Below are 24,601 nucleotides of genomic sequence, written 5' to 3'. Positions count from 1 at the left end.
TGAGTGATGTCACTGACCATGTCATGAGTGATGTAATATGTGACGTCATCAGTAGTGCATTGCGGGTGCGCGAGTTATAGTTAGCTGAACTAACTATAACGGGGGAATTTCATTGGTTTTTTACGAGTGAAATGTCCAGCTAACTATAACATGTGTGAAACCTTTGGTTTTTTCATTGAATATATATATATATATATATTCCTTGCTTCTTTCTCCAATCGGTTCCCTGTAGTTTTCGAAAAAGGCACGAACTCCACTTAATTAGTGCTGATTTTTGTATTTTTCACAGTGCATAGCCGCAATGACACGTTTCAGACCTCTAGGGTCCTTGATCACATGACATATCATGGTTTTTCTTCCACTATTTAAAGTGCTAAGTGCTCATTATTTTACACGATGAAACTGGAAAACAGACTATCCATTTGATTTTCCTCATTTACACATTCAAGAAACCTCTATAACGGAAACGGTCTTATTTCAGAGGATCAGTATTCATTTTTCTAACTGTATAAATACATTGCAACTGTACATTTTGATGTTAATTTACAATTGTTGGTATTTTTATCACATTTCATGTTAGAGTAACATTTCTGATTAATCAGATCAGAATAGATCATCCTCGACCTTGTGCAATATACGCATATAGGTTCTAAAAATAACTGTATAAATACATTATTTTTTATTTAAATTAAATATCCTTGAAATATGATAAAATCCTGATCTCATATGGATTTCTGTGCAAAATATGCATTCGCATGTAAACAATGTAAAGTTTTGTTCTCTTTAGACCTGTTTCTAATGTGCAAATGTTAGCAAAAAAGTGCTTTTTATTGTGCAAAAAAGTGCTAATGTTCATTCACCTGTGCAAAAATACTATGTGTAAAAACAATTTTGTGTTGCCACATGAGCCCATGTTTTACAACTACAAACAAGAAGATAAAACACATTTATTATGGGGGGGAGAGGTATTTTCCTAAACTAAAATTAATTAATAACTGAACTCTCTGTTTTCATAGTTTCATGTTGCACATCTGCTGACTTCAGATTCTGCTATTTTCAGCTTGCATAACAACGGTTATAGCCAGGTATATAAATCGTCAGCGGTGTTCAGCCCATGCGGGGTCTTGCTATCTAATTCGAGGATGTACTTTGTTTCTAATCGCCGGAGCATAGCCTCCCTATCTCCTCCTCTTCTTGGTGGCGGGATGCTATCAATTACAAAGTACTTTAAATGGTCCAGGCTACTAGCGTGGACCTCTTCAAAGTGACGGGCCACCGAAAAATTCATATCTTTATTGGTGATGGCCCGTATGTGCTGGAGTATCCTCTTGTGGACCTGCAGCTTCGTGCTTTCCACATACCGCAGTCCACAAGAGCACTCCAGCACATACACTGCAAACTTCGTTTTACATGTCAAAAATGTGTTGATGACTGTAAATCTATCCTTGAATGTTGTTAAAAATGAGGTCTTACTTTCACCCCATTTGCAAGCCCTGCATGTTGAACAACGGACAAATCCTTTTCTGTTGGACAGCCAGTTAGTGCCCTTGGACAATTCGGGGCTGCTGCTGACTATATAGTCCCCTGTGCTCGGCGCTTTCCTGTATGTTATTAAGGGATCTGCCGGCATTTTCTCACCAATTACTGGGTCAATTTGCACTAAATGCCAGTTGTTTTTGACAATTTTCCTCAGGCTGTCCCTTTGTTTATTATACATCAGGATTAGTCATGGGCTGCTTTCAGTGGTTAGGTCTCTTGCTTTTTTGATTTTACTGGCGGAAGGTTTAAAGAGTAAGTCGTCCCGTAGTTTGGATCGAGTGCGACTTATTGCCTCCTCTATTGTTTTTTCTTTATATCCCCTAGCTAAAAAACGAGTCTTACATTCACTTTGTGCTTTGGTTAAATCTGACTCCTTGCTACATATTCTTCGAATTCTTAGCATCTCCCTGTAGGGTATGCTAAAAATTGCATGCTTGGGGTGAAAGCTGCTTGAGTGCAGAATTGTGTTACCCGATGTAGGTTTACGATGTAAACGTGTTTCCAGCTTATTATTTGAAACATAAACTTCTACATCTAGGAAGCATATTACACTTTCACTGATGGTATATGTGAGTTGAATGTTGACATAATTTACATTCAACTCCTTAATAAATTCTTCTGCACTTATTTTATCCCCCTGCCAGATTACAAAGAGGTCATCAATAAACCGTACCCACTTGATTATTTTGTTGTTCCAGATTTCCGCATATTTGTTTTTTACAACTACCTCCTCCCACCATCCCATATGAAGGCAGGCGTAGCTGGGTGAGAAGCTCGCGCCCATTGCTACGCCCCTCACTTGATGATATATTTGCTGTTGAAATAAAAAGTAATTGTTATGTAAGCAAAACCTGGTTAAATCAATTAGCATTTTGTTATGGGTATGGAATTCTATAGGTCTTTTTCCTAGGAAATGTTCCAGTGCTTTAATTCCATCAAGATGGTGTATTGATGTCTAAAGATTGCATACATCCATGGAAATCAATAGGTAATCTTCCTGCCAGTTGAGTCCTTGTAGCTGCCTCAGGAAGTCTGTAGTGTCTTGTATGTATGATGGTAATACTTTCACTAATTCTTGTAGAAATGAGTCTATATACACTGAAACATTTTCTGTGAGGCTTTGTATAGCGGAAATTATTGGTCGACCAGGGGGATTAGAGCTATCCTTGTGAATTTTGGGGATAAAGTACATTACAGGCAGTACCGGGTGATCATTTTTTAGATATTTTAGTTCATCGTGGTTGATAAGGCCGCTACTTTTCCAGGCCAATAGCTTCCCATACAGCTCGTTTTGCGCTGTCTTGGTTGTTGTTCTATTGCTTATTTTGTAGCACACACGATCACCTAGTTGTTTAGAGGCTTCCTCTAAGTATTGGGATTTTGGCCAAATAACCACATTTCCGCCTTTGTCCGAATTACGTACCACTACTGTGTCATTGTCTCGTAGTTTTTTCAGTTGATGTATGTTTTTTTTTTTTCTCTGAACTTGAGTTCTATAGTGTAAAGATCTCACCTCTTTTATTAGGACTTCATTGAATGTGTCAATGGAGTCCCTTAATAATACTGGGATAAACTTGGATTTTGGTTTAAATTTTGTATTTGGCGCCAAGTTGACATTGATTCCTTGTTGTGCCAATGTTTGCTGTGTTTTCTCATTGTGTGATGATTCAGCATCGTCATTTTGCAATTTCTGGAGGTCACATATCAGGCTAATATCTGTTAATGCACTCCCTGTGCTGTCAGATGCTTCCTGTGATATTTCCTCCTTATTTTTGTCCTGTCTTAGAAGATGATATTTTCGTAACTTAAATTTTCGAATAAATTTGTAAATATCCACGCGTTTGGGGATAATGAAAGTTACTTTCTGTGCAAAATGTGAGTCCCAATGCCAACAATTGTTGCTCTGCTACATCCAAATTGATATTTGACAGATTGATGACTGAGTTAGTATTTTCCAATAGTGGGATTGCTAACGGTGCCAACCCCTGTTCTTCTTTGGCTTATGTTCGTTTTGGCGTCTTCTTGTCCTCTCTTATCGTTTTTTGTTTTTCCTTTGTCGGGTTTGAATCTTTCTTTCCTGGGGAGTAGGGTTTGTCTCCTTGCTTCTCTTAAAGAATCCAATTCCTCCCCTATCGAGCGTCTTCTCTTCTGCTGGCTTGCCCCTTCCCTTAATCCCGTATTGTGCTCTGTTTCCGACTCCGTCTCCACGGAGGAGCTTAGGTCTGACACTGAAGATGTAGTCGGTAGTTCTTGTACCTGCCATATGTACTTGAATATTTCTTCTAGTGTCACCTTTTTGCGCTGCCTTAACTGCGTTGTATTTCCTTGAGAAGGTAAATATTTGGCCTTGGTCATAGTCATTTTTATCCCTTTGGAATCTAAATGTTTTTCATTTTTTTATTATTTCTTCTTCTTTTTTCAATCTTGCCACCATGTCTTCTCTCATTCTGGATGGCGTTTCGTTTATTTCTACCTGATTTATTTTTTGATTGAGTTCATCAATCTGCTCTAATAAACTCTTCCTGTCAATATCGGCGTATTTTACCAAGATTTCCACCAGTCGTCGTGAGGATTCTAAATTACACTCACCCCATTCACGTAGCATTTTGGGGTTAGGGTTCTCGTAGCTTGGGGCAAGCATTATGCGCAGACCCTGTGGGATTCTGCCAACATCCAGATATCTAGACAGGGACTTATGTTCCCAACATTTTACTTGTTCTGTGCGCATTAACTTTTCAAATTTCTTATACTGTTCTTTCAAAGTCACATTGCCCACAATACTAATGTTGCCATTCCTGCTAGTCTGCAATCGTGATGGGGCACACGCTGTATCAGAAAACATCCCTTCAGCTGCCTGCTCCTTTCCTTGTACTATGTTGGCGGCCATTATTCTGCACTTTCTTTAATTTGTTGATTATGCTACGATATGTTTGCTGTATTAATAGCCCATAATCGTCACGCACACCTCTCACCGGATACTCCTGGGTCGTTCCTCCTACGAGGCTTCCGCTGGTCTTTTCGGCATCACCCGACACCAAACCTCCGCTCTGCCTCACTCGGTGGATTACGTTCCTCTATCCGGGGGCTGAGTCAGCGTCCTCCTCCAGGAGAATAATTATTTTCCGGTTCACACCAGACTTGGCTTCCTGCTGATTCGCCCTGTTCGAGAGGGGGTTCGTGTACTCCAATGAAGCCGTCTTGGACCAATAATCCTTGCTCCTTTCTCCAATCGGTTCCCCGTAGTTTTCGAAAAAGGCACGAACTCCACTTAATTAGTGCTGATTTTTTTATTTTTCACAGTGCATAGCCGCCATGACGCGTTTCAGACCTCTAGGGTCCTTGATCATATGACATATCATGGTTTTTCTTCCACTATTTAAAGTGCTAAGTGCTCATTATTTTACATGATGAAACTGGAAAACAGACTATCCGTTTGATTTCCTCATTTACACATTCAAGAAACGTCTATAATGGAAACGGTCTTATTTCAGAGGATCAGTATTCATTTTTCTAACTGTATAAATACATTGCAACTGTACATTTTGATGTTAATTTACAATTGTTGGTATTTTGATCACATTTCATGTTAGAGTAACATTTCTGATTAATCAGATCAGAATAGATCATCCTCGACCTTGTGCAATATACGCATATAGGTTCTAAAAATAACTGTGTAAATACATTATTTTTTATTTAAATGAAATATCCTTAAAATATGATAAAATCCTGATCTCATATGGATTTCTGTGCAAAATACGCATTCGCATGTAAACAATGTAAAGTTTTGTTCTCTTTAGACCTGTTTCTAATGTGCAAATGTTAGCAAAAAAGAGCTTTTTATTGTGCAAAAAAGTACTAATGTTCATTAATATTCACCTGTGCAAAAATACTATGTGTAAAAACAATTTTGTGTTGCCACATGAGCCCATGTTTTACTACTACAAACAAGAAGATAAAACACGTTTATTATGGGGGGGAGGGCTATATATATATGACCTACTGGCCACCAGTAGGTAGTTATAGTTAGTACCAAAGTTTCCATAGGAAAGGCGTTTTTAGGTCTCGCCTGACCCAGCGCATGCGCTGGTCTGGCGAGACTTATTGAGAGGGCTCCAAAAAGTGCTACCAGGCCAGCCTGGAGCTACAGTGCATGTGCGCGGGCGCGCGCGCTTTACAGCGATTACATTCACTTTGCGCGGCCGCGATCGTGATCGCGATCACTTTCACTTTCGCGGCCGCTTTGCATAGCCAATAGGTCTCGCTTTTGGGACCTTATACGTATTTATTTATGCAACTGTTGCATGGCTAAACACTTATAAGGTCCCAAAGGCGAGACCTATTGGCTATGCCAATGCTTGTTTGTTTTGCCAATAACATTGGTTGATGCTTGATAAATCCTCGAGACACTTTCACAAAACGTCCCCTTTTTGGTTCACCTGCTGTGTTCAAAGTTTTGGGGTGATCCGTTAAGCTGGGGACGAGAAAAAAGGGGGGTCCCAAAATGCATTTTCCCCATGTTATGTCTATGGGGATTTTCATTTCTTGAATACGACTACAGCCCGAACCACTGAACGGAATTACACCAAATTTGGCAGAAAGCTAGATGTTGGTCCAGAAAATGTGCTTTTTCGTAATTTGGTAAAAATCTGTTCGGCAGTTTCAAAGATATTTTTAAGTTAAAAAAATATAGATATCTGGGAACAAAACAGCCTACTGAAACCGTACTGAAATTTGATTGGCTGTCAGCACTGCAACCAGGAAGTGTTGGCAGCCATCCTGGGACTCAATTGAAGTGAGTTCCACAAAAAATGTAAAAACAAAATAAAGGGTCCAGGGTAGAAACATCCTGACCCCCCTAGGCCTTTTGGGGGGTCCCACTGAGGCCAGCAAGCCCTCCCGTTACCTCCAGTAAGTCCCACACAACTGAATTGCTGGGGGGTATCCGGCCCTCTTCAAATGTGCCTCCTGGGGCACTGCTGGTTGGGGGATAAAGTCACTTTGGATGCGGAGGGTCCTCGGGCACCAAGAAGCCCCCCTGATACCTTCAGTAAGCCCCACACATCCTGATTGCTGAGAGGACTTCGGAGGCCACACCCCCTTTCTACACCACTCTGCAAATGAGCCTCCTGGCACAGTGCTGGTTTAGGGATGAAGTCCCCTTGGCTCCAGAGGATTCTTGGGGGCCAACTGTCCCTCCTAATGCTTCCAGTATGAACCACACAGCGGGATTGCTGGGAGATTGTTGGAGGCCATGCCCCCTTTCTCCACCACTCTGCAAACGCACCTCCTGGTGCACTACTGGTTGGAGGAAGAAGTCCACTTTAGTCCTGAGGCCCTCAAGAGGCAAGGGGACCTCCTACCCCTACCAGCAGTGCGCCGAGAGGCAGGTTTGCATAGTGGCCTCCGACCACCTCTCAGCAATTCCGCTGTGTAGGATTTACTGGAAATAACAGGAGTTCTTGTTGACCCCTAGGGACCCTCAGCATCCAAGGAGACTTCATCCTCTTACTAATAGTGCGCTAGGAACTGTAATTGCCGAGTGCTGCAGCAAAGGGGCGGGCCGCCGGCATCTTGCTGGTAGAATTTTCTTTCTTTTTTTAAATTATAAGGGAAGGGGGGCCGTGTGGCCACCTTTCCCTGGGTCATATTTGGCCCTGGGGACCCTGTCTCCCCCCCACTGGGCCAGACATTTATAGAATATGAAGGGTGACCCTGCTGCCCCCTTCCTATGGGTCGATTATGGTCCTGGGGACCCCAATCCCTAGGGCCGGCATTTCTTCTTTTTTCTTTTTTAAATCTTTGTTGTAAAGTGAAGGAAGGGGGGCTGCATGGCCTCCCTTCCCTGGGCTGATTTTGGCTTTGGGCACCCCATCCTCAAGAGCCCAGCCTTTCCTTTTAATTGTTTTATTTAAAGGGAAGGGGGGACAGCATCTCCCACTCCTGGACCAGTTTTGGTCTAGGGACCCCATTCCCAGGGGCCTGCCTCTTTTTTAAAAAAGTTATCACAAAAAATAAAAAAAATGGAGGGGCTCTGGGCAGCCTCTCTTCCAGGCTGATTACAGCCCCAGGGACCACTTCCCCCGGGCCCGGCCTGTAGTGTGGGTGCCCTTGTCCCACCCAGGGCACCCACTTTTTTAATTTGGGGTACAGCGGTGGGCACCTGAAGGCCCCTGCGATCCCTGCCACCTCCCCTCGTCTTGCGGGAGGCAGCATTGCTTTTGGACAGAAGCAGCTGCTAACATGCAGCTCCATTTGTCCAACCACAATTCTGCACTGCTTCGTGCAAGTGAGAGCATTTTCTGCTCTTGCCTGCATGAAGCGGAGCAGTGTTTTCGATGACTCCAGCCAAGCCATTGCAAACAGCAATGTCCCAGCGGTAGGCACCCCGGGACATTGCACGATCCAGCCCCGGGGGTGGTGGTCCCCAGGGCCATAATTGGTTCTAGGAGGGGAACCATGCAGCCCCCCCCTTCTTTGGTTTAATTTGCCCCGGAGAGGTAGTAAGTAGTCTGAACATGAGCAGCAATCTGATATGAGGAAGACAGAGAGCAAATGGGCGTGCTGAAGGTGTATACAGGGTCCAAAAGCGGCAGAAGAGCCTCTCAGTATACACAAATGTCATGTGACAAGATATGGTTGTGGTACAAGTAAAGAAACAAAAATACCATTGATAACAGATCGTGCAGTCTGATCTCGAGACGGCAGGGCAATGTCTTTGAAGATTGGGTAGCCATTTTAGATCATGGTATTCCAATATGAGAAAGGAGAAGCTAATAAGGGGAAGGAAAGCCATCTTAAGGAAAGACTTGCATGGGTATCCTAAGAGACACATTTAAGAACCTGATCCTGCTGTTATAAATAGTACCAAAAGGATACCTTATGTACAGAATGCATGTGTGACATAAATAAATGAATGTATTTTGTACATGTAAAATAGTCCCTCATGCTTTGCAATGAAAACACCCCATAAGAGGTGAGCAGACAATAGCTTATGGCAAGAGAGTAATCATCCCTGTATTTTTTTTAGAATTAAAACAAAATCTGTTGTACTTAGCAAAAGTCAGCATTAAAAAACAGGCATAGCCCTGTGTGCTAACAATGGTACAAGTTAAAAGACACAAGATATTATGAGGATGTGGCCACTAAATGAATTGGACTGAATGGATATCCAATATTTCTACATAGTTTCACATTATGTTCTATACAATGTATTTGGTTTAAAGAGAAGGATGCTGGACATGTTAGGATGAGTAACAAGTCCTACCTGGGTGACTGTAACAGGCATTATACTGCTCTACCTGTCCATTCTACCAATAGGCTCCATTTGCCTCAAAATGCCACCATGCTTTTTGAGTAAAAGAAAGAAGGGGTGCAAATCCTATGCTAGGGACAACTTGGACTGATCCTTGCAATTAATACAACTAGTTTTAATCCATGCTGAGTAGTCTAGAAGTGCCTGCACAACACCCTTCCCGTTGGTTTACCCTATCACACCCTTAGGTGTTCCAATGAAAACCAGCTGCTCCATAGGTGGTGAACAGTTATGGAGTGTAGACACTCCGGGACCGATTCACAGAACTAACTTAAGACAAAATCCTAAACTTACTACCATTTCACAGAAGGCACTTACTCATTTTGGTATTCACAGAAGGCACTTACTCATTTCGGTATTCACAGGATTTTTCTCAGTTTTTGAGTAGTAAAGTTAGGAGTCCTAAATTTACTACTCCTAAACTGAGAAAAATCCCAACTTTAAGACTTTCGGTATTGACAGAAGGCATTTAGAAGTCCTAAAGTTTGGAGTCCTAACTTTACTACTCCTAAACTGAGAAAAATCCTAACTTTAAGACTTTCGGTATTCACAGAAGGCATTTAGGAGTCCTAAAGTTAGGACTTCTAACTTCTGTGAATACCAAAAGGAGTAAGTGCCTTCTGTAATTACCAAAATGAGTAAGTGCCTTCTGTGAATACCAAAATGATAGTAAGTTTAGGATTTTGTCTTAAGTTAGTTCTGTGAATCGGGCCCCAAAGCTTTGAAAAGCCGTTTCACTAAGCCACTGAATTGAGACACGCCTCCTCACTATTTATGTTCAAATGTTCCCTTTCTGTCCTACCCAAGTCTGACTGACTAGTTTCTTGAGACTTTTTCATAAACATGCTATGTAAATGCCATTATTATTATTAGTAGTAACACACCTATTGGATGTCTCATTAGGTCTCGCCTAGCTATTGCGTAGCAATCACTATGCGAGACTATAGTAAGGGGCTCCCAAAAGTGGATTGCATGGCGAGCACGCGCACAATCACATGCATCGTGCCGCCGTGCAATCCGTTTGGCATCGTACTTCAAAGGGTCCGCTCCCCCGCCTGGAATGCGCTCCACCGCCCCTGCCAAGCGCGCGCGCCACGCTCCGCCAGGCTTGTCTTGTTTAGTACTTTGCCGACGGTGCAATTTCCTCGAATGTTCAAGCCATGTTCGTGCATAAAGGACTGCTCCCTACACACTCCATTTCGAAGCAACCTCTCTGACATGGCTCTGTAAACCCGTTCCATGCCAACATATGTTGTTTAAATTATGTTTGGAAATGTGAATCCTCTTATAGAAACAAAAGGTTACGTTTTCCTGTTACACTGTGGATAAAAATCTCCGGTGAGATCGTCTTCTACCAACTCCCGTGTTTTCCAGCTAATGGAGAACTAACTTTAATGCATTCACCACATAACGGCGCGGGGACACGGAATTGGATTCCAAGCGCAAACATGATACGATCAAATAAAAAATAAAAATCTTAAATAAAGCAGGCATGGAGACAAAAAGCTTCAAACGTCGAAGAAATGTTAAAGTTAGCATATGTGGTTTATAATAAATTGGGGTAATAAGAAACAGACATTCTCAGAAGAACACTTCCAGTACTTACTGGCCTGGCTCCAGGCACTTCAAAGCGGTGTTATCAGAGTACAGTGGTCCTCCTGTTGGGAATGCTGGGCGATGTTCTCAGGAAGTGTCACAGTTTCTTTCGTTTCATGTGAAAAGAGGTCAATTTACAGTGCCAAGCATTGCCAAGAGAGCAGGACGCGTCAGCGGTCCTCCTCGCCCCAGCTAGATAAATCACCCGGCGTCCACCTTTCATTCCTTCCAGGAAGAGGTGGCCCAGAGCTCGGCTGCCTTTCCCCTTTGTCGCCGGCTCTGCGGCTTCATGGCGCCATTGCTTGAACACTGCTGCCCTCTACCCATGCACAGCAGCATGACACCCAGGGCAGCCAGTCTTCCTGTTATGTTTCAGAGTAGGGACGATTGAAAATACAAACAAGCCTTGTATGAATACATGCCGACATAGAGCATGCAAGTAGGATAGTAGGGGAATGTGTTTTCCCCGTTACCTTATTTTGAAATAGAAGACAATCTGGCTAAATCGGGTCTCTTTGGCACTTAATTTTTGGCAGTTTGATAATGTACAACAAAAAATAGAACTGTAGTCTCTGTTTTTGTGTGCCTTTCATAACAAGCATTGGCATAGCCAATAGGTCTCTCCTTTGGGACCTTATAAGTGTTTAGCCATGCAACAGTTGCATAACTAAATACTTATAAGGTCCCAAAAGCGAGACCTATTGGCTATGCCAATGCTTGTTTTTTTCTGGTCAGAATGCAAAATTAGTAACAATGAGAAACGGAAATGAATGACAAAACGCACATGTGAGATGTGCCGTTAGGGTGACCAGCCGTCCATAAATTTGTGTTGTCTAGTCCGTTGTCTGTAATAATTCTTTTTACGTATGCCTTTTGTCTGTAATTCTGGGGTTTGCAGGAATCTGCAATGCCCCCTGTGAGAAGACCCAGGAGTTTTTCAGCACTCACTGTTGGGGGCCAGCAGCTCACTGCAGACTGTCAATGACCCCCATTGTCCTTCTGTGTGTGGTGATTCTCTCCTATACAGCAGTTACAGCAGCCTAGGGCACGGCAGGATTGCATAACCTTTGGGACATATACTGACTAATTTAGATTTTTAAATATTCAAACTGTTATTGCTAACCTACTAAGTAGTAACATTCTGTCTGGTGTTCAGAAGAATGAATGAATGACAAACTAATTTCAATTTATGTGCCACTGAAACAGGAGCTATGCTTTGGGTTCCAGGGTGCACGCCTTATTTTGAAATACAGGGCTAATGGCAAAGACTTCTGATTTCTTTGCCTACCTACAATTATAAGACGATCATAAAAATGTCATCTTTAACTGTGGTGATTAATGTATCTTCTTGAGAGATATCTGAGCTTTGACTAATCCTAGTTTTGATTCATCATAAAGTAGAGCAGCGGGACAATGTGCCACTTGCAAAGCACAAAGTGTAACATGCTGCTCAAAGAATTGTTTTTATGTAGATGGTTCAATGGGTTCCTTTAGAAAATATTAAAGATGTATTAGTAAGGACAAGCCTCAACCACAATGTTATGTTTTGAACACTGAGTTTGTATTTCTCCAGGCCAAACGTTCTTAACATATAATCAGGGCAATTGGAATTAAGCACTTCTGCAGCTGCAGTTCTTTCCTCAAAATTATTGATTTGCCGCATTTGCCACATAACCCATTATCTGTTACATACTCAGCAGAGTTTAGCACAAAGAAATTGTTTCTAGCTCAAATGGATCAAAAGTTTCTAAAAAAGTGGCGAGATGTGTTCTCGCGCAGTGAATGGCACTTCACAAAGATTAACTTGTCATCTTCCCATTGCTTAGTTATGTATTTAGTTGTTAAACTGGTACTGATGAGGCTACATCTTTGCTAAGATAGTATTACCATGTATTAAAATGAAACAAATGAAATAATACTACAAATAATTCCAGTGACCCTGCATATAATTCCTACTATTATGAATAGCATGTATTTCCTACACCTTACAGCCCTCATTGTCTTAAGGATTATTGATTTACACACACATACAATCATTGTCTCTGAATAATGTGTGTCATGTGAAGTGCTCTTGACACTCTATATCGGGATGAGTAGCACTATAAAATAAATTAAATACATATGGGAGAGGGGGATATGGAGAAATGAGGGGCACTCCTGAATTGTGGTACTGAGGGAATCATTGGAGAAGGAGGTCTTGGGGGGGACACCAACAAAGATTGTCACACCAGGCTCAACTAGCAGTAAAGTTGATACTTTAGTTATTATTCCTGAAGCCTATGCAGTGCCCCCGGCCCTAAGACAAAAGCACTTCAGGAGCTAATTGTGGGATGGACTGGCAAGAGGAAATAGTCTATAAATGGAGGGATTTCATTTTATTTTAATCACTGTTTCTGATGGATACATCTCCCAGTGGATTCCTCACCTTGTGAATATCCCCTGCGCCAGCATTCCACGGAACTTTTCTTCCCCAGCATTCCACGTCGACGTGGGCGACGTCATAATACACCGGCTCCGCTCGCGACTCCGATCGACGTCACTGGAGCTATAAGAAGCCCACGTCGGCGTGATGACGTCAGTTCCCTTTTTTCCGCGCCTTTGACGCGCAACGGTTTTTTCTCCAGTGCTACTTCGTAGTTTGGTCGTGTATCTCTGTTTATTCGACTATGTCTTCGACTAGGAAGTCGGGCTTTAAGCCCTGTAGGGAGTGTGGAGGCCTGATGTCGATAACGGATCCTCACCAGAATTGTTTATGGTGCCTCTCCTCGGAACATGATATGGAGGAGTGCGGATGCTGTAAAAGCATGAACCCGAAGGCACTCAAGGAAAGGAAGACCAAGCTCTTCATGAAGAAGATTGGTGAGGAAAAAAGAGGGAGGAAGAAGGAGAGATCGACGAGAGAGTCATCGACTTCGAGGTCGTCGAGGTCGAAGAAACACCATAAAAAAAGTAAACATTCTAGACGTCGATCCTCAAAGTCCAAGAAATCGAAGTCGAGGTCGAGGTCGGCTTCGTCTCATCGACGTCGGAGTAAAGGTTTGTCTCCTTCTCCTTCACCTTCAAGGTCTCCGGAAGGTTCTCCTTCGAGGAAGCAGACTTCGAATCAGTCTCCGACGAGGTCTTCGGCTCCGTCTAAGACGTCGACTCCGGTTCGTGTGGAGTCGGATGCTTCTATGCATGAGGAGCAGGAAGAGTCGGTTCCAGTACCTGAAGATTCTGAGGCTCCAGTGGAGGATATTGCAGAGCCGGTGCCGGAGGCCCCACAAGAGGTTCCTTTGCCTCAGTTCCCGGCCCCAGGTACGGATTCGGTTAATTTCTTAAATGCTATGTATGGCATTTTTAATAGGGCAGACTACCCATCCGGAGCACCAGCTGGTCCCGTGGGTCCGATGGCCTTTACAATGGGGGTGCCACAGTAGTATGCTCAGGCCCCCTTTATGCCCTTTATGCCGATGGCGCCTTCTTGGCAGTTTCCGGTGCCGTCTGGGGATCCGATTCGACCTCGGAAGGTTCGGCAGGCTTCGGAGCCTCCTTCGACGCCGAGACTGGCTCCATCGACGCCGAAGCCGACTCCATCGACGTCGAGGCTGACTCCATCTGCGCCGTGTCTGGCGCCGTCGACGCCGGTTCCTCTGGTTCCTCCGACGCCGCGTACGACGTCGCCGACGTCGGTACCCCGAATCCGGTCGAGGAGGGAAGCCCAGAGGGTGTTGGAGGAAAGAAGATATCGAGAGGTGGAAGAAGGTGAGGTTGATTCTTCTTCGGACGAATTCGAGGGCATTGAGGAAGCCAGTGGGCTGGATACGACCCCAGAGTGGGAACATACATCTGCCAGGTCTTCTCCACCTCATGAGTTGGCTCCCTATCACATAGTGATTAAGAAAGCAGCGGAGCTTCTGGATTTACAGCTGCCTTCTGTAGAGTACAAATCCAACCTGCTCACAGAAGTGTTACATTCTCCGACTTCGACATCGGAGCCCTTGTTGCCTTTCAATGAGGCCATATTGGAGCCGGTATTAGAGGTATGGAAGAAGCCCCTTTCTTCTCCTGCAGTGTGTAGACAGGTGGCAAGAAGGTACAAGGTTGCACCAGGGGATCCTGACTTTTTATCCACTCATCCGTCCCCGGACAGTTTGGTTGTGCAGGCTTCATGCTCCAAGCATGCTTCTGGTGCCTTTCCTCAGTCTCCAGCTGACAGGGAGTCTAAAAGGGCTGATCAGGCAGCCAAGAAGACCTTTTCGACAGGAAGCATGGCGTTAAAATCGACTAATGCTACATGCCTGCTGGGGCGTTACGTGCACGCTCTGATGGATTCCATTAAGTCCTTGGCTCCTAAGTTGCCTGAAGGGGATAAGTCATCCTTCATGGAGGTTGTAGCGGACACTCAGGCGGCTGCCAGGCAAGTTATCCAGTCAGGGTTGGATACTGCGGACTCCGTGGCAAGGATCATGGGGTCTTCTGTTGCTGTGAGAAGGCAGGCTTGGCTCCGTAACTCTGGTTTCTCAGCGGATGTTCAAGCTACGCTGGTCGATCTTCCATTTGATGGTCAGAAGCTGTTTGGGGAGAAAGCGGACTCTGCCCTTCAGCGTTTTAAGGACAGCCGATTGACTGCAAAATCCTTGGGCCTGCAAGTACCGGCAAAGGGTTTGACCTTTCGAAAATTTAGGGGCTTTGGGCGGTCGTCTTTTCGCTCTTACCGGCAGCCCCAGCAGCAGCAGCAGCAGCAACAGCAGAATCCCCTCTATAAGTCCTATAGAGGGAGGCAAAGGGGTCGGAGAGGTTCTGGACGCAACCCCTCTTCTTCCTCCTCCTCTGCTCCCAATGAGGCCTCAGGGAAGCAGCCCTAGATCCCCCATCCTGGATCATGTAAGGCCTGTGGGGGGTCGGGTGTCCTACTTTCTACGGGGTTGGAAATCGGTTACAACAGACCTTTGGGTTTTGAACCTCGTAGAGACTGGGTACGCCCTTCCCTTTCGGGAGTTTCCTCCCCCTTACCCTCCTTGCCAAGGTTATTGTTCGGAGGACCACCTGCTTCTCCTGCAGAAGGAAGTTCTAGCCTTGCTCCAGAAGGGTGCAATAGAGGTGGTTCCGGAGCAGGAAAGGGGTCAGGGATGCTACTCCCGGTATTTTCTGATTCCCAAAAAGGACGGCAGATTGCGTCCGATACTGGACCTCAGAATCTTGAACTTTTACCTGAAACAGGAGAAATTCAAGATGCTGACCCTTGCGCAGGTTCTTCAAGCGTTGCAGCAAGGAGACTGGATGGTGTCGCTCGACTTGCAGGACGCGTACTTCCACGTCCCAATCCTGAAGTCGCACAGGAAGTATCTCCGTTTTACGGTTGGGTCGCAACATTACCAGTTTGCGGTCCTCCCTTTTGGTCTTACTTCCGCACCTCGAGTCTTCACGAAGGTGATGGCAGTGGTGGCTGCTCATCTCAGGAGGTCGGGGATTCCGGTTTTTCCCTACCTGGACGACTGGCTTCTGAAGGCAGAGTCCCCAGAGATGGTGCAGCATCATCTGCAGGTAACATCGCAGCTGTTGTTCGACTTGGGTTTTTCGATCATTGTGCCCAAATCTCACCTGGTGCCCTCTCAACGCAACCTGTTCATAGGGGCGGTACTGGACACTACTGTGTGTCGAGCATTCCCTCCTCCTCAAAGGATTCTCGACATTCAGGAGTTGGTCCCTTTATTCCACAGTGGAGCGGTTGTTCCAGTTCTGAAGGTCCTTCGCCTGCTCGGTCTGTTCGCTTCCTGCATTCTGTTGGTCAGCCATGCACGCTGGCACATGAGGGCACTCCAGTGGTGCCTCCGCAAGCAGTGGTATCAGCACAACGGAGATCTCAGGGAGTCAATCAAGATCTCCAGAGAAGCTGCAGCGGATCTTTCATGGTGGAGCGTAGAGGGCAATCTGTCGCAAGGAAAGCCCTTCCATCTGCCTCCATCGGTGGCCACAGTGATAACGGATGCATCCACCCTAGGGTGGGGTGCTCATCTGGGGGACCTGGAGATCAGGGGTCTTTGGTCTCCAGAGGAAAGGTTGCTTCATATCAACCTTTTGGAATTGCGGGCGATTCGTTTGGCGCTCAAGGCCTTCCTCCCTTCCCTTCGCGGTCAGTCGATCCAAGTCCTGACAGACAACACGACCGCGATGTGGTATGTCAACAAACAGGGAGGAGTAGGGTCTCTTTGTCTGTGCAGAGAGGCCTTACGTCTATGGTCCTGGGCTCAGGACCATCAGATTTGTCTGATGGCAAATCATCTGGCCGGGGTGCTGAACGTACGTGCGGACAGTCTCAGTCGGCAGTTCTCCGCCGATCACGAGTGGAGGCTCCATTCGGAGGTGGTTCGTCATGTCTTTCGGACGTGGGGGTCACCTCGGGTGGACCTGTTTGCCACCCGCGAGAACGCGCACTGCCCGTCATTCTGCAGTCTCCAGTTTCCGATGCAGGGGGCGCTGGGGGACGCGTTTCAGTTGAGTTGGGGCTCACAACTCCTTTACGCGTTTCCTCCCATACCTTTGATTCCTCGGGTTCTGAGGAAGATTCGCCAAGACCGGGCCCAAGTCATTTTGGTCGCCCCGGATTCGCCAAGAAGGGTATGGTATACAGATCTTCTCCACCTATCCTTGTGCCCTCCGCTCCGTCTCCCTCTGAGGGCAGACCTCCTCTCGCAGTCGGAGGGGCAGGTTCTACACCCCCACCTCCAGAGCTTACACCTTCATGCCTGGAGATTGAACGGGGCAACCTGAGTTCATTCTCTCTCCCACCTGATGTGGTGGACGTTATTTTATCGGCCAGGCGACACTCCACCAAGTCCATTTACTCCTACAGGTGGTCTAAGTTTGTAAAGTGGTGTGGAGAGAGATCCATTGATCCTTTAAAGGCCCGTCTGTCCAATGTGCTTCAGTTTGCTCTTTCCTTGGCTCAGCAGGGCTTTGCTGTGGCCACGGTCAAGGGCTACCTTTTGGCCTTATCGGCATTTCTGTGCCTCCCAGATCAACCTTCTCTATTTAAGTCTCCGGTTGTTCTGAGGTTCATCAAGGGCCTTACAAACATGTTTCCTCCCACTCCATTTGTAATGCCTCAGTGGGACCTTAATCTTGTTTTAACCTTTCTAATGGGGTCCCCTTTTGAGCCTCTTCATACTTGTCCTTTGAGGCTGTTATCATTTAAGGTGGTTTTTCTTGTGGCCATAACCTCGGCAAGGAGGGTAAGTGAGCTTCAAGCTCTTAGTTCCAAACCTCCTTTCCTTACTTTGCATGCTGAAAGGATGGTTCTCAGGACCAGGGCTGCTTTCCTGCCAAAGGTAGTCACTCCGTTTCATTTGGGGCAGTCCATTACTCTCCCTGTTTTCTACCCTCCTCCTCACCCTTCCAAAGAGGAGGAAAGACTCCATCGTTTGGACCCGAAGAGGGCTGTTAGTTTTTATCTGGATAGAACCAAGGACTTTCGCCTGGATGACCGGCTCTTTATTGGCTACATTGGTCGTTCTAAGGGGAAGGCGGTGCACAAGCGCACGCTGTCAAGATGGATAATTCTGACCATCAAGATCTGCTACGCCCTGGCAGGTAAGACTCCTCCTGATGGTGTTAGAGCGCATTCAACTAGAGCTAAAGCCTCTACATCTGCTTTGGCCCGGGGTGTTCCTGTGGCAGATATTTGTAAAGCCGCGACTTGGGCCTCCCTCCATACTTTCGCAAAGCATTATTGCTTGGACTCTGAGATGAGGAGGGAGGGCCTCTTCGCGCGCTCTGTGTTGCAGGACTTTCTGGTATAGGAAGGTGGACACCCTCCTCCGGGAGTGGGGACTGCTGTGGGAATCTATTCACAAGGTGAGGAATCCACTGCAGATGTATCCATCAGAAGAACAAGTTACTTACCTTCGGTAACGCTTTTTCTGGTGGATACAGTATCTGCCTGTGGATTCCTCACTGACCCACCCGCCTCCCCGTTGTCCACCTTTGTATACCATGAAATAGGTCTTGTTGATATGCTTTTATGCTTTGTTGTGCAGTTGTAGGAAATGCTTGTTTATTTAGCTTTCTTTTCCTTTGTATGCTATGCATATGTGTTGGTGTATTGTATACTGTGTATACTTTGAGTCTGTCGTTAGTCCACCTGTTCGCCTCGAAGGCACGGGGAAAAAATGGGTGGAACTGACGTCATCACGCCGACGTGGGCTTCTCATGGCTCCGGTGACGTCGATCGGAGTCGCGAGCGGAGCAGGTGTATTATGACGTCGCCCACGTCGACGTGGAATGCTGGGGAAGAAAAGTTCCGTGGAATGCTGGCGCAGGGGATATTCACAAGGTGAGGAATCCACAGGCAGATACTGTATCCACCAGAAAAAGCGTTACCGAAGGTAAGTAACTTGTTCTTCTGTACAGTTTTTATTTAAACATTTCAAGGGAGAATGAAGAGCATCATTAGAAATGTCTAACATAACAAGACTGGTGTGTACTAATCCCAAAAGCTTCTAGTCCCACACTCTAACGGGCCAGGCAAATGCCTCGTGCTGCAATCTTGGATGGATTTTTCCCTCATTATTTGAAAAATAGCCTTTTCTTAACAAATAGTGAATTTCTGTCTGTATGTATATTTTATTTCTAAAGCGTGACCCTAGTCAAAAGGCAGCAGAATGGTTTACAAGGTCCAAGACAAGATTTATTTCTGGACGCCTGCGCCCAAAAATTTAGGAGCATATTTACTAACATTTCATGTTTCTCAGCGAATTATGTTGCTGCACTTCGTGAAGCGGAACAAGCAGAACAGCACCGTGTTTTCAAAGATAAGGTGCAGTTCTGTTCTCTCCTAATTCTGTTGCACTTGTGGCGGCCTAGTGCCAAAACATTGTGATCAGGTAAGTTGTTTGAGCAGGAAGAGAAAACTATAGTTTTAGGCAAGCTCCTATTTGCATGTGTGCAAAGAGGAAGTAACAAGGAGAAATAAAGATATTTCTCCTTGTTACCCCAGCTTCGGATAGGCGCACCGTTTTGCCGTAAAACCATCTGTACATGTCTGTAAATATGGGTTTACATCAAAACACATCGGTGGATGCACAGGAACGCCCATATGCCGCCCATGTAACACCCATGTAACGCCTACCTGACAGAAGGTAATGCAAGGCAGTGTCGCTTTGTTTTTGTTTTACAAAGCCACACCAATCCAGATTGGCAGCAGTGTGCGCTAGAAGAGCTTCCTTAAATTAGTTATCTGTCACATTCTTGAGACCTGAAAACAATTTTACTATAAAGTGCTGACAAGAAACACCGATCAGTGAGGATGGTGGAGGTATAGCAAGAGAAATCACAACAGGAAACACCAGGTTTCACTCTCTTTCATAGGTGCCACGTGTCTCCATGCCATGCTGGTCACATTCTGTCAATCTTTTTTAAACTAGGAGAGCATTGCTAGGGTGCTCCAGGGCCAAAGAGAACAGCTTTAGGCGACCCACCCTTGGGTTACATTAGGTTGTGCAAAACCACTACCTGCAATCAACTTCTTGAAGGGTAAGCTGATTCAAAGTGTTTTTCTCTCGTTTTCACTGCTTTCTCTTGCTTTGTCCCCTGTTTTTTTATCTGCTACCTCCTTCCTTTTCTCTCGTTTTCACTGCTTTCTCCTTGTTCTTTCGCACTTTTTTCTGTGCCTCCTGTAGGAAGCTGTATCTGTATATGGTAGCGCCTAGATGCCCCTGGGCATTCGAGCGCTATAAAAATTTCAAAATAAAATTATTAAAAATACTTTTCACTTTCAAAAGTCAGGACAGTGCAATTTCTGAACAGTTCAATGTTATCCTATGGGGGAAAACAATCATGTACGCAACTTACAATTCCAGTCTTCAGTCCCAAAGGTCAGCAAGGAGCAAGGATCAGGTGAGTACCAAACCTGTACGACCAGCGGCGACGGGTGCAAAGGTCAAAAACGGAATTCAGACCCATGCGTTTCAATGGAGACTGGGGGTGCTCAAAGCCACACAACTTGCAGGTAAGTAAATCGGCTGCAGGGGCCAATCTTTGGGGGTTAGGTCAAGCACCGGTGGGGCTACAAAGCAGCACCAAACATACACCACCAGCGGTACAGAGGCAGCCGGGTGTAAATTCTGCATCTGGCTCCCAATGCTTTTCAATGAGGTTTCTGCTTTCAACAAAAAGGCTGCAGGGGTCGCACCGGATGTTGCAGGAGAAACGACAGCAGAGGTAAGTTGAGTTGGGGGTGGTCATAGGTGCACCGTTGATTCAGCCCACTAAGGCGCATGGGCTTCGGGTGCAGGGTTGGCTTTGGATGTTGGAGTCTTCTTACCGGAGAGTGTTGTGGCCAGGGGAGCCTCTGGAATTAGGCTACAGGTATCGTCCAGGAGTCCAGTAGGGGTAAGCCAACGCTGGACTTGAGGTCAGGATCGCTGGGGAGACTTCACTGGACAGGTGAGCCACTCAGACTTGGGCCGTGGGCGTTGAGTGCAGAGTGGGCAGGAGTTGTGGTTCCAGCAGGATCCGGAGTCCTTGTAGTTGGATTCATCTGGACTGGGCCTTTGTCTTCAGGAGATCTGGTCTTTGTTGAAGAGCAGGCAGTCTTCCTCAGGTTTCTGGAAGTCGCTTGCCACAGGACAGGTGTTGTCTGCTTTGCAGATTCTCAACTTAATATAGACTTATTTATTTACTTATAAACTGTTGCTCTACTTCCTCTGATGTGTCTCTGACCTTCTGTCCTGAATTTTGGTCCTGAATTGGTCCTGAATTTTGACCCTGTGTACTAAATGTTTGCACTCACTGTCCTGAATTTGCACCCATGCCAGTTGGTCCCCCTATGTGCCATGTGTGAAAATGACTCTACCATCGTGTAACGTATTGTGTGTGAGTGTAAGTTATGCTGTGTGCTTAATGCACATGTATGTAAATTGTGTCTGGAGAACAAAAACTGAGCAAAGAAAGTGAATAAACTTTAAATTGCCATCATTTGTATCCGTGAAGGTGAAACTCCAACTTACACATTCATCTGAATAACTTTTTTGTGCAATAAAGACTGAATTTGACAAATACCTTTTGTCAGGTCAAATCTGCCAGAACTTACTGTGGAGTTCTCAGGATTCTAAGGCTGCGAATTTACAACAAAAGTGTTAAATACAATGCAAACCACCAAACGAATTTAATGAGGATATTGGGTGTTGTTGCCCCAGGAGTAAGACCATGTAAGGGCAATGGACAGCTTGTCATTTATAATATGCTGAATGCAAGCACCGTGTGTTACATGTTGTGTTCTGTAATACAAGAACCACATAAGATGTTGATGTAAACCTAGTCACAGATTAACCACTAGCTAAGTAAAGGATGTCCTTTGAGATTCATTGTACGTAAATTAAAGTTATGTATATATTCTAAAAAATGGCATGGAACTGCCCCACCTAGACGTACATTGGACACCCTGGTCTTAATTTTGCGGCTGCCCCTTTCAGACATTTTGTGATATGATGTGTTATGTCTTCCATTATCCCCAGCATCGGGTACACACGATCCTGACGGCGGACGTGGTCATCGTCATGAGGAGGGGGATTATTTTAGAATACGACACGCCGGAGAATCTTCTCGCGCAGGAGGATGGGATCTTTGCGTCCTTTGTTCGCGCTGACATGTAATAGATTCCTCCCACTTGTATTTTTCTAATCTTTATAAAACGAAGCTTTTATATTTTCTATTCAAAAAGAGTTGCAAGTCAGTTCATCAAAAATATTCTTCTGCTGCACCGGGGTCTTCTGCTTTTTTAAATATTGCCATGTTTGTATGCCTCAGAGCAATAAAAACTTTTACTTAACCAATGCATAAATCTGTACTTTGCATGTTCACATCACTTGTACACTGCAATATGTTCTATTATCTGCATTCAAAACTTTCTAGGGCTGAAGTTTCAAAAAGTTTATAACTCATGCAAAATAAAAACTGTGTAGCTTTTTGTATGTTATGTTAAGAAATATTTTTGTAATGCCAGGTCAAAGATATGACGGTCACTTTTAACAGCGAGAATACAGCACGACCTTTTTTGATGACAAAGTCTTAAATTTCTGTTTTTTTGGTTTACAATATGTCGCAAGTTGTAAAATTGCTGTCACTTCCTCCACAGCACACTCAGGTATATTTTTAAAGATGTCCTCCTGCAGAGAAAGGCCAGTATCTGTCAGTTATTGTAATAAGACAAGAGGGGAATCTTTTGGACTCTTTTCAGGTACTTGTTTGCTTTGTAACATGTTTATTTCTAAAACGAAATGCATTTTGCCTGATCACATCATAGGATGTGTGACCTGTTGGGGCTTAGAAAGTAGTTATAGATCCACAGTAGGTCAGAATACAAAGGGTCAAAGAGCGCATGTGATTCTCTAGACCCTACTCAAGGAGATAATGAGCAATACAATAAATGCATTGATTTGACACAAAGTTTACATGTACTTGTTTTTCTTCTGCCTGTGTGCCAATTTGTCAAGAATCTGAAAATAAAGAGATGTTCATGTTTACTTAGTCTCTATTCTTTCGTAATTCAAGGTTTTATTGACTTTTTCACGTGGAAACACAGTCACTGTGAAATATTTACACAGTCATTAGTGATCTAAAGATCGTACAAATCATAGATATCCATAATATTATACGCACATTAAATAGGTATTTTATCAGTGACAATATTTCCACATCGAACATTACAATGCGACTACCAGACCCTCCTATGTCTAGTTTCAATTTTCACATTGCCCTCCTCCCCACTAGATTATTTTCTCCCTTTTTCAACTCTATTGATTGTCTCAAAGCTTTCTACACTTTGGCATGCTAAGGATACCCATCCTTGGCTGTCCAACCCTTATGATCTCACTCCAGCTGAGAAATTCTCCTGCTATAGTGTAGGGTACCTTTAATAAATTAGAACTAGGAACCATGTACTGAGTCCCTAATGAACTGTTCATTATAACCTGACTATCTATAATGACGTTCTTTCAGGAATATGTTTGCCTCTGGTGTTCACTTATCCTTCAAAAACATACCCCAGATGTCTTCGAATTGCTGTAGACCATCATTTTATTTATAGATGATGTTGCCATATTCTTCTATATTCATCACCTCCAGCGATTTTTCAAAGGTTGGAATAGTGCTGGGATAATGTTTTTGCACAGCATGATAGTGCAGGCAATTCTGCCATGTCATGCAAGAAGACTAGTTTCACAGTTATGGATTGGTGTTCATGAATTCATTTTTTTAAAGTGTCAATGTCAACCTCATCTAAAATCGCAATTGGTGCCACTGATGCACTACTTTACTACAGCCAAATGGTGAATCCAGTCAAATTAATTAATCCATGAATTTATATCAACAAAACTCCTTTGCTTATTAGCTCAAAAAATATAATTATGCATTGTGTTTACATCAACAAAAAGTCATTATCATTCATGTCCACCGATATGCATTTCTGTGCTAATGCTTTTTGGACTGTGCCCTTCATCAGGGAACATACAATCATTGCAATTCATTATCATAGCAGGTTCCGGGAACTTTGAATCCATTCTTGTCATGCCGCAAGCCTCCAAGAACCATTCCAGTTCTACTGGGTCACTGTACTCTTTGGTTTTCCAATCTACAGTTATCAGCATTCTTGCAGGCTCCAGGACTCAATAACGTATTCCATCTGTTCTTAGTTGTTGAGGTCTGAGAGGTACAAGTTTCTTCCTTTTTAAGTTTCCATGTAAGAGAGTTGTCCAGATGGTATTGTCCATGTTTCTTAGTTGCACTTATGATCTGGTGTGCTTGTGATGACACAGAAAGCACACTAAAATTCCAATAGGAGTCAAAAGATAATTTCAGTAGGTCAGGGTGGAGGGTCCATAGGAAAGCAAATGTCAGTTTTCTCCTTATTTTCTGGTGGTTCTGATATGTCGGTGTTGTTCCAGCGATTTTGATCTTTTAAGTCAATAGGGGTTCACATCTCCAGTCCCCATTCTGGTAATAAGTCAAGCCGTTTCTCTATTTCTTCATTCTTGTTTCTGTGATATCCAGTCTTTGCTTGAAGGAGACAATAGCTTTCCGAAGAGATGGCACATCTGCTGTTGTATTGTTTGCAGTTCATTCAACTGAGCTGATGCATATTTTGATTTCTGCAAGCTCTTGTGGAGGGTGTCCATT

General features: G+C 44.4%; 1 protein-coding gene across 5 annotated transcripts in view; it reads left to right on the top strand.

The window, feature by feature from the left end:
- Positions 1–22,950, top strand: part of ABCC9 (ATP binding cassette subfamily C member 9) — a 947,014-nt gene extending 924,064 nt beyond the window's left edge. For all 5 annotated transcript variants that reach the window (XM_085652729.1, XM_085652730.1, XM_085652727.1 and 2 more), the window contains one exon: positions 21,943–22,950. Coding sequence is in view for 2 of the 5 variants with exons in the window: in XM_085652730.1 (XP_085508856.1) it covers positions 21,943–22,080 (138 nt within the window). In the remaining 3 variants the exon portion in view is untranslated. The remainder of the gene's footprint in view (positions 1–21,942) is intronic.
- The last annotated feature ends 1,651 nt before the right edge of the window (positions 22,951–24,601 follow it).

This window comes from Triturus cristatus, chromosome 4_1, assembly GCF_964204655.1.
Source record: "Triturus cristatus chromosome 4_1, aTriCri1.1, whole genome shotgun sequence".
Classification (NCBI taxonomy): domain Eukaryota; kingdom Metazoa; phylum Chordata; class Amphibia; order Caudata; family Salamandridae; genus Triturus; species Triturus cristatus.
Note: the sequence above shows the minus strand (reverse complement) of the source record. Positions and strands in the feature narration are given on the sequence as shown.